Raw genomic sequence first — 9,777 nt, forward strand, 5'->3', positions numbered from 1 at the left:
GGAGTATAATTTTATGTTCCTGGGTGAAGTGGCATGTTTGTTCATAGCAAAGTATAATTATTTGGAGGACATATTAATAGATTTTCAGGTGGAAGAGGAAAAGAAAGCAGTGGTACTCTGGGGAAGGAAAGTAAGTTTCAATGGGGAAGGGAACCAACTATCCAATGCCTGGGATAATTATAACAGAAACGCTTAAAATAAGAAGCCAATCAGTAATATCTGGGCTCAAAGAAGCTTCAAACACAGCATCCAGAAGAGAGTGATACCATAGAACTGACATATCATGAAGATTAAAAAAATATATTCTCTTCTATGAATTTCACTTTTGTATATGAAACATTTTCTAAGATGTGTTGACTTATTGGAAATGTGGAACAACAGACCCATTCCTATGTTTTCCCATGTGCAAGGATAGGAGATACTCAATGCCAAGAACAGTAGCCAGGGAAAGCCCTGTCACTTGTATCTTTAATAGAAGGCTTACTAAGTAACTGAAATCTCTTTAGTCACCAATGCCAATGAATGAGTACAAGCTAATCTTGGATCTAGTAGACATAGAACACAAGTTTTTGCCTTTCGTTGTGGAGTACTCGTGCTATCTCATTTGACCTTCAAAACAATCTCATGAGAAAGGGGAAACTAAAGTTCCTGGAGATAGAGTAACTTATTCAATGTCATACAACTAGATGGTGGTGTAACAGTTAAACTCATATGTCTGGATTGAAACCCAATACTATATACTTATTTTTTCTGTATATATATATATATATATATATATATATTTTTTTTTTTACCACCTTTAGAAAATGAAGGCAAGAAGATATAGGAAAATTTGTGGGGAATGCCAAATTCATAGTCAGACCAAACTCTACTTCATGATTTCCTTTTCTTTGCCATTACAATGATTTTTTGGTGGTACTGGGGTTCCTGGAAACCCTTCTACCTCTGGGATACACTCCCAGACCTATTTTATATTTTTATTTGGAAACAGGGTTTCTTAAGCCAGCGCGGCTGGCTTCGAACCTACGCGATCCTCCTGTCTCTGCCTCCCAAGTGTGGGGATTACAAGCGTGCACCACCATGCCCGGCCATTACAAGTATTTTTTTTAATATTATAAGTGCACTAAGATTGGGGAAGGAAAAATAGGTCCTGCCCTTTGGTCTATAAAAAAGTATTTATCAAAATAAGTATAAATTATAATGAATATTTGACTTTAAGATAATTTTTGTTTGCTTGACCCTGTATACAGAATCAATTTTCCCCTCAAGGAAAAGAAAGCAGGGTAAGCAACATTATCAAAACTAATAGCAGGCTAAATGTGGTGGCACATGCCTGTAATCTCAGTATTTGAGAGGCTGATACAGGAGGATCCCAGGTTCAAGACCAACCTCAGCAAACTTAGTGAGGCCCTCAGCAACTTAGTGAGACGTTGATTCAAAATAAAAATAAAATAGGCCTGATGGTATAGCTCAGAAGGAGGACACCCCTGGGTATAATCTCCAGTGCCACAAAAGAAAGCAGCAATAGTAACTTAGTTTAGCATGGTTTCTAGTACAGTATGATGCACTCAAATTGCACAACTTTTAATTTATTTATTTATTTATTTATTTATTTATTTATTTTTACAAACGTGCCTCAAAGACTTTAATAGAATGTAGCTTTTCCTTAACTGCCTTTTCATAGTCAAAACAACAACAAAAAACACCCAATGTTGTAACTACTGAAATAAACTTACAAACTTGAAAAATTAGACACTTCAGATAGGCAATAAACTTCATATTATGAAAGCAATATATTCCAAGTTTCAAAGATTTGACAACTTCTGTAGAATAATCTTTCATCAGTAGATGGAAACTTTCAAAATGCATGATCTTCCGCCAGGTAGGACTGGGTATCATTCACTGGTTTGAGGTCGAATCCATTTCAAGGCATGTCTTGGTGGTACAGTAATGGTGGGATGATAGAATGTGCAGTCTGGTCTTGTACACTGAGTGTTAAACCTACAGTGTTTTGGATGATAGAAGGGACACTCCATTTTCTTACATGCTGGGAAGTAACGGCAGAGCTGACTGCTGGAAGATGGAGATGGTGTCACAATTGCTGGTTTTGGAGACAGTACTGGAACTCTTCTACTCATGTGAGTGAAGGGACAATCTGGTTTAGTGCACTTTGCATCATATTTACAATTTGGATGAACAAACAAACATTTTTCAGCAAATTTACAATTGGGGAAGGCTTTGCAAGGTGAGACAGGGTGGTGGTATGCACAGTCGTCCCCGTTCTTACACGCAGGCCAGTACTTGCAGCGCTCCAAAAGCTTCTCTGGTTTCTGTGACACACTCAGCTCACTCATCTCAGCTTGACTGATCTGCAGCGTTTCTGCCATTACCGGGTCAATTTGCAGTTGGGATAACAATTGTCTCTGTTGAGTTCCTTGATTTTTTTCCATGCTATCTCCCTTTGTTTCGTCTTCTTTAATGGGGGGACTTATTCTGGAGGGCCTGCTTTGCACCTGAGCCACTTCTGTTAGCAATTCTTCTTGAGAAGTTCGAGTTCTGGGAGCAACTGGAAGTGTCTGTTTCTGTGGAACTGTAGAATAATTAGTTGTTTTTGTTACAGATTCTTGAGCTTCAGATATAGCCTTCAAAATTAGATTCTTGTTAGCTTGTTTAGAAGGTGGAAGAGATGGTCTCCTTTCAGGCTTTGCTGGCACTGACACACTGTTGGACACACTTCCTGTACGGGAACCATAATCATCATCTTCCTCCTCCTCTTCTCTATTGTGACTGAATTTTTTTTTACTTTAACAATTGAACTCACCACAGGCAACTTTCTCTTCCGAAAATTTTCATCCTCAATACTCATTTTTTCTGAGCTGTTTCTGAAAAAAGGACTGTAAGTTTCTTCTAAACTGTTCAGCACTTCTGGTTCACACAGACGTGCTGTTTCATACACCTGGCCGCTCTGTGTATCTAGCTGCTTGGCAGCATGGATACTGTTTTGCTGCTGTTGAAACTGCAACCTGTTTAAATGAGCACTACTATCTGCATTTCTACTTGCAGGTGGTCGATAAATTTCAATAGAAGGACGAGAAGAACCATATGTAAGTGTCACTGTAGGTTTCTTCTGAGATAAGGGGTTCTCCTGCACAAAATTGAGGTCTTCATCAATGAGATCATCTGGTTCTGGCTTAATATCAATCACATCTTCTGAGGGAGCTGGTTCCCGCAGAGGTTTCACCGTTGACATTAGTCTGGTTGCAGTTCCATCGTTGTAAGTCTGTCTGACATTAGTGGTTTTCTGCTCCTGTGAACTTGTAGAAACCCGGGAATCTCTTTTTTCAGGTCTAGTGCTAGAAAATGGCAAGAGGAGGCACTGCAGCTTCGTGTCTCCTTTCATCTCCCCTGCTGAGACTGCTCTTGTTTGAAGGCACATTACTATCAAAGATATTGGTATCAGAAGACTTTAGACTAGAAGGTTCAGTTGTAACAGAGCGAAGTTTATCTAATACACCATGAAGCCAACGTAAGCTCCTAATTCTTGCAACTTCCCCTTAATGGCACTCCGGATCTTGCGGCTGATCTCGGGGCCAATCTCCATGGCTCCGCAGCGGGCGGCGGGGTCCGCACGCGGCGTTTCGCTTACCTGGAGCCCGCCGCGGGCTCCCACCGCGCAGCCGAGCCGCCGCCGCCACAACTTTTAATTTAAATACAGAAAAAGTAATAGTTATGCATAATAACAAATCATGCTAAATACTTTCATAACTTAAAGAAAGAGCTATCTAAGAAACCCTGCATTTGACAAATCCTCAGTGGACTGTAAACTATTCTCAGTTTTGGATTATTTCTGTGCATGAGCCTGGGAAAAGTACCAGAGTTCAAAATTAATACACTTTTTTTTTTTTTTTTACTTTGAGAGCTTCATGTTAGAGATGAAAAAATAAAGTCCCATTTAGAGTAAATGACTTCTTGACCATCAAACAATTAAGGAAGAATTTGGGCTGTCCTATGCCTCTCTCACTTCTCCATGTCTCAATTCTCTATTCTATAAAACAAAGGTATATAAATAAGAAACTACAAAATATCATGGAAGGAGCACTTGAATCACAGAGTGATATCCTAGCTCTGAGTGTCCTAATTTACTACCTAGCCATTGATCTCATGCAAATCCATGCCTCTTACTTACCTGTTTTCCACAAATTAAAAAATAAATTAATATTACTTTCCAAGCTATATGACAGTGACATTGAAAGAAACTAACAAGATACAGAAGGAGAAGGTACATATGTTTTCTCTAATATGCCCAAACTAGGAAACACAAAGGATACCAATGGGACTCCAGATAATGGAGGGGAAATACCAGCAAAGTTTGAATGGAAAGATAGGAGAGGAGGAAGGCTGATCTTGATTAATGAGGGTCTACATCTGAACATGTGTAAAATTATGAATAAGACATGGTTAACCTGGACAACCATTGGTGGGAGGGGGGAGGGAAAATGGGGGCAGGGGGGAGAGGGTACCAAATATAGTTTAAATGTATACTATTTATGTTCAATAAAAATTGTTTAAAAAAAGAAAGAAACTAACAAGATAATGTACTCTGAAAACTGTGAAGCACTTCAGAAGAGCAAAGGAATTATGAAAATGGTGGTGATAATAGTGGTGATGATTGTTCCTATTGCTCAAATTTTAGTTGGAAGCCAGAGCTTATATTTGGGAGAAATGGAAGAGATCATATTAGTTGTATGAGGGAAAAATCATGTAAACTTATAAGATGTGAATTTAGATAGCTTTTTAAAGATAAAGGAGCATTTGTCAGGACTTCCAAATAAAAGACAGGATAGCCAATTAAATTTGAGTTTCACATAAATAAAAGATAAGTATAAGCATGTTCCAAATACCACATGAGACATACTTACATTAACAAATTATTTGAAATTTAAATTTAATGGGTATCTTCCATTTTTGTTTGCTAACTTTGGTAACCCTAGTAATTAAAGGATGCCTCAATTTCATCTGTGCTGTTACAACAAAATACTCTAGTTCAGGAATTTATGAGAAGCATAACTTTGTTGCTCAAAGTTATGAAGACTTGGACATCCAAGATCAAGGTGCTATCAGGTTTAGTGTCTGGTGAGGCCTCAATCTCTGATCCTTAAGATGGTGATTTTGTTATATTCTCATGTAACATAATGGACAAACAGATCCCTTGAACCTCTTTTATAAGAATGCTAATCCCATTCATGATGACACCACTGTCTTTATTCAATTGCCTTCTAAAAGCCCCACCTCTTATACTATCACACCGATGGTTAAGTTTTAACATAAAGGTGTTGTGAGGGCATATTCAGGCCATAGCAAGGGATTGCTGTGAAGAGTAGCAAATGATGTATGAAAGCAATGGTTCAGGACAATTCACCAGTCACCATTGTAGATATATGGTGATTAGGGAACAGCAAAAGCAAGGAGTATATCTCTTGTTTTCTCTAAAGGAAAGGCATGAAAAAGAATTGATTTAAAGGCAGTAATTTGTATAGGAGACAAAACCAGAAAACTTGGTAAGGAGGGGATGTAAGTGAGAGCCAGGAAGCTGAGGTTACATTATATACGTCATTACTATCAGCAGTGGGGCTGGATTCCACTAGTTTTATGGCAATACCTACACAATGCTTTCTAGGAGGGAGGCTAGGGCATTGATATTATAGCTTTCAACTCCGCACTGAGTAAGGATTGTTTGAAGTGGGTGAAGAGGATCAGAATATATCACTGAACACATGCATTGTTGGTATAAAAATGTTTGGGGGCTGAAGGCAACTGAAAATCAGCAGATACAGAAAAAAAGCTTTAATTTTGCTCCTCCATTTGCCTAAAATCAGGCCATTATATAAGTTTCCCTCTCTCATACCAGAAAGGAAAAAATAAGACCTGCTAATCATATGACTCGTAATTACCAAGATACCCTAGACTCACGTCAGCTCAGAAACAAAATGTATAATAAACCTTACTAAGTAACTCTTATCTTTTATTAGTTTCCCCCCATGTCTCCTCAAAACTTACCACAGCTAGGTGCTCAGAATCATTTTATTTTGTCTTGTCATTGTTCCATAAATGTATTGCCTTTTGTTAAAATTGTATGTAAGTCTCTGAATCTGATTGTTTCTTTGTGTTTTTCATTTCGTTTCTATGAAATCTCTGTAAAAATGTTCATGTCAAATAAAATGTGCATTTTCTTCTATTAATATATTTTTGTCTATTTAATTTGCAAGACTCTGGGGTACCAAAAATAAGAGGGTAGAGGGAAAAGATTTTCCCTCCCCTAAAGGCTTATTAATATTCTTTCACATCCAGGCTGTATAATTTTTTTTTGGTGGTGCTGGGGTTCCTGGAAACCCTTCTATCTCCAAGCTACACTCCCAGACCTATTTTTATATTTTTTATTTGGAAAGAGGGTCTCTTAAGCCAGCAAGACTGGCTTGCAACCAGTGATCCTCCTGTCTCTGCCTCCCAAGTGCAGGGATTACAAGCGTGCGCCACCACGCCCAGCTTGTATAATTTTTTTTGACATGAGCCGTTTTCTGAATCCTAGATGCAGGGTCTGGGGGTGAAAGTATAGTACAGCGGCAGAGTACTTGCCTAGTATACATAAGGCCCTGGATTATATTCCCATCACAACAAAAATAGAAAGAAGGGAAGGAAGAGAGGAGGAGAGGGGGAGAGAGGGAGAGCGAGAGAAGAGGAGGAGGAGGAGGAGGAGGAGGAGGAGGAGGAGGAGGAGGAGGAGGAGGAGGAGGAGGAGAGGAGAGGCTAGAGGCCGAAAGGCATGGAATAATTCAGAGCACCTGAAGTAAGATGCTATTGGCAGTATCTGATACCACACTAGCTGTTTAGGACAGCTGTGGCTAAAATGAGGACAAAAGAGATGTGATATTAGACACCCAAAATGTCTATAGATAGTGCAGAGGCCACTGATGCGGTTCAGAAATGGAAAAGAATATATTATTTATCTATTCCAAAATAACTTATTGAGCATCTGCTCTATGGTATGTTCTAAGCACTGGGAATCCAAAAGAAGAATAATACAGCATCTGCTTTCAAGGAACTTTTATTCTAGTGCAGGAAAAATATTGTGTGTGTGTGTGTGTGTGTGTGTGTGTGTGTGTGTGTGTGTGTGTGTGAAAGAGAGAGAATGCATATAATTATATAATTATAAGAACATAGTAATATAATGTACGAAATATTATTTCAACTGAATATTTAGAAAATTATAAAATTGGAGAAAGTACCTAGAAAAGGAGAGCACACAGCAGAAATAAAATTTTAAAGATTAATGAGTCAAATTAAGTAAATGAATAATTTCTCACTATCTTTCATATACAGAATCCAAATGTTATTCCAACTTTTTTTTTCAGTACTGGGGATGGAACACATGGGCATTCTACCAACATTTTAAATGAGAGTGACTGAGGGCTAATAGAATGAAGACAACTAGGAATTTGAGAAGATGAGTTTGTTTTATAAATGATAATAAAATATCTCTAGATAGCATACAGTTGGATATAGTTTGGAACTACAAAGACATCAAGATGTTATTGATGATAAAGAGCTAATGTATGGTTTAAATACCAGGTCTAGAAGTCATCTGAGAACTTAGTAGACTTTGAAGGACAGTAGAAACCAGGACAAAGAATGATTGATAAGTAAAGCATTGATGGTAAGTTCGTGCCAAAGTGCTGCATCAGAGAGTACCTATAACTAAAACTCAAGAGGAGAAAAGGGGACTGAGAGAAGTCAGAGGTATGAAAGGAACCAGAATAAGAGTTTAAAGAAGGGAACTAGCTAGCAAGAAAGGCCAGGATTGCTGATCATTCCATAAACACCAAGCCACCTTGATTACATTAAACACAAACAAGCAATAGCTCAGTAATAATGCACAGATATTTACAATTAAATCACTGGCCTTTGGTAAGCAATCAAAGGGAATTAAAATAAAGGCAAATGTAGCAAAATACATGTATCAATATAGCAGAAACCATAGCCTATCAGAAGCTAGTCAGGTCTCATAAGTCTTATGGATATATTTTTATAGACCTGGCACAGAATCTGTTCCTTGAGTGGTCCCAGTAATCAGGTGTTGTAGACAATGCTATGTACTTTCAATATTCCTCTTCAATGAAGAACTTTTTGTCCCAGTTGCTGAGAATGCTGTCAGTGTACACAGCTTTCAACTCTGTCCTGAGGGATTGCCTTAGCTGCCCAAAGTCATGTCCTTCCCATGGGGATGCATTCCAATGATTACAAAAGATGGGGTATAAAGTCCTGGCCATCTTTGTACAACTTGCATTTCCCCATTAGGTAGCCTACAGCTGTGATTGACTAGCTTATAGCTTTTCTGTTTTCCCCTTCTCTACTACAGAACACTCCTTAAGAAACTTCTTATAACTGAACTTTTTCTCAGCATCTGCTTCCTAGTGTAACCATTCTGTGACATCACATAGTCTACATCATCAATTAAGTGCCTGCAAGTTACAGTTGGATCTCATTTGGCTTAAATGAGGAAATATTGTAAATACTACCTGTAGTACTAAGGTGGGGTTGTTCCAGGGTTAGTTAATCCAGTGATTTACTAAATCTTCAATTTCCCAAATTCCTGCAATTCTCTTTCTTCTCTGCCATCTTCAGCAGGTAAATGTGTGTGTGTGTGTGTGTGTGTGTGTGTGTGTGTGTGTGTGTGATTGAGGACTAAACCCAGGGACATTTTACCTACAAACTACATCCCTCTATCCTTTTTAATTTTTTGTTTTGTTTTGTTTTGAAACAGGATCTCACCACATTGCTGAGAATCTTGCTAAGTGCCAAGGCTGTCCTCAAATCTGTGATCCTTCTGTCTCAGCCTCTGAAGCACTGTAATTATAGGTATGCACCACCACATCCAGCCTCAGCATGGTGACTATGTGACTACGGCTAGCACCTCTCATGGTCACAAAGTAGCACCACATATTGGAGTGAAGATGTCCTGCAAAACACCCTTTCTCAAGAAGCCATCTGGCTAACCTTCCCTTACTTTTTGGTTAGAACTGGGGCTCACACTTGCCTCCGGACAAATCATGGCAAGGGAATGTCCAAGATTTGCAGAAACAAATTAGAATTTATTCCTGAATCTTTGGGGAATGGATATATCCCTGAAAACAATTCAGGATAACTACATTGCCACAATCCTAGAATGTGTTTATTCAGCATTTTCCTTCCAAGTAACTCATTTTACATAACCTAAAATCTAGGTTAGGTAGCTGGAGGGAACTGTTATTTTTATATAAAGCACCTGGATAGGCCTTCTGTGAATCTTCTTGCAAGGACAATGAAATGACGTTTTTCAGCTAGAGGGTGAGATATATGTGTTGTTCTTTTCTACCCATCAGTGAACTGTGCATTTGGTATATGTGCATTTTCACCAGAGCTTGAGTTCAATGGAAAGCAACAGCATCTGACTTCCTACATAAATTTAGTGAGTTTGGAACAGTTAAGAAGTACAATTCAAATAAGCCAGTCATAAAATGACTCTGTATGATTCCACTTATATGATGTACTTTGAGCAGCCAAATCCATTGAAAAGAAAGTAGAATTGTGGTTGGCAGGACTTGGGGTGAGGAAGAGAAAAATGAAAAGTGATTGTTTAATAAATATAGAATTTCAATTCTAGAAACTTTTTTTTAAAGTTCTGGAGATTGATAGGGTGGTAGTGGTTACAAAATAATGATTATGGTTCACTATTGAACTATA

At 38.3% G+C, this 9,777-nt stretch overlaps 1 protein-coding gene across 1 annotated transcript; it reads right to left on the reverse strand.

Moving 5' to 3' along the window:
• Positions 1-1,895: 1,895 nt before the first annotated feature.
• On the reverse strand, positions 1,896-3,601 carry LOC308278492 (zinc finger CCCH domain-containing protein 14-like; the record flags this gene model as incomplete). Its single annotated transcript, XM_080718281.1, is given in 4 exon segments — positions 1,896-2,798; positions 2,801-3,358; positions 3,360-3,526; positions 3,529-3,601. Coding segments are annotated over 4 exon segments (1,701 nt in total).
• Between the last annotated feature and the right edge of the window lie 6,176 nt (positions 3,602-9,777).

The sequence above is a fragment of the Muscardinus avellanarius genome, assembly GCF_963383645.1.
Source record: "Muscardinus avellanarius genome assembly, chromosome: X".
In the NCBI taxonomy this organism is placed as follows: domain Eukaryota; kingdom Metazoa; phylum Chordata; class Mammalia; order Rodentia; family Gliridae; genus Muscardinus; species Muscardinus avellanarius.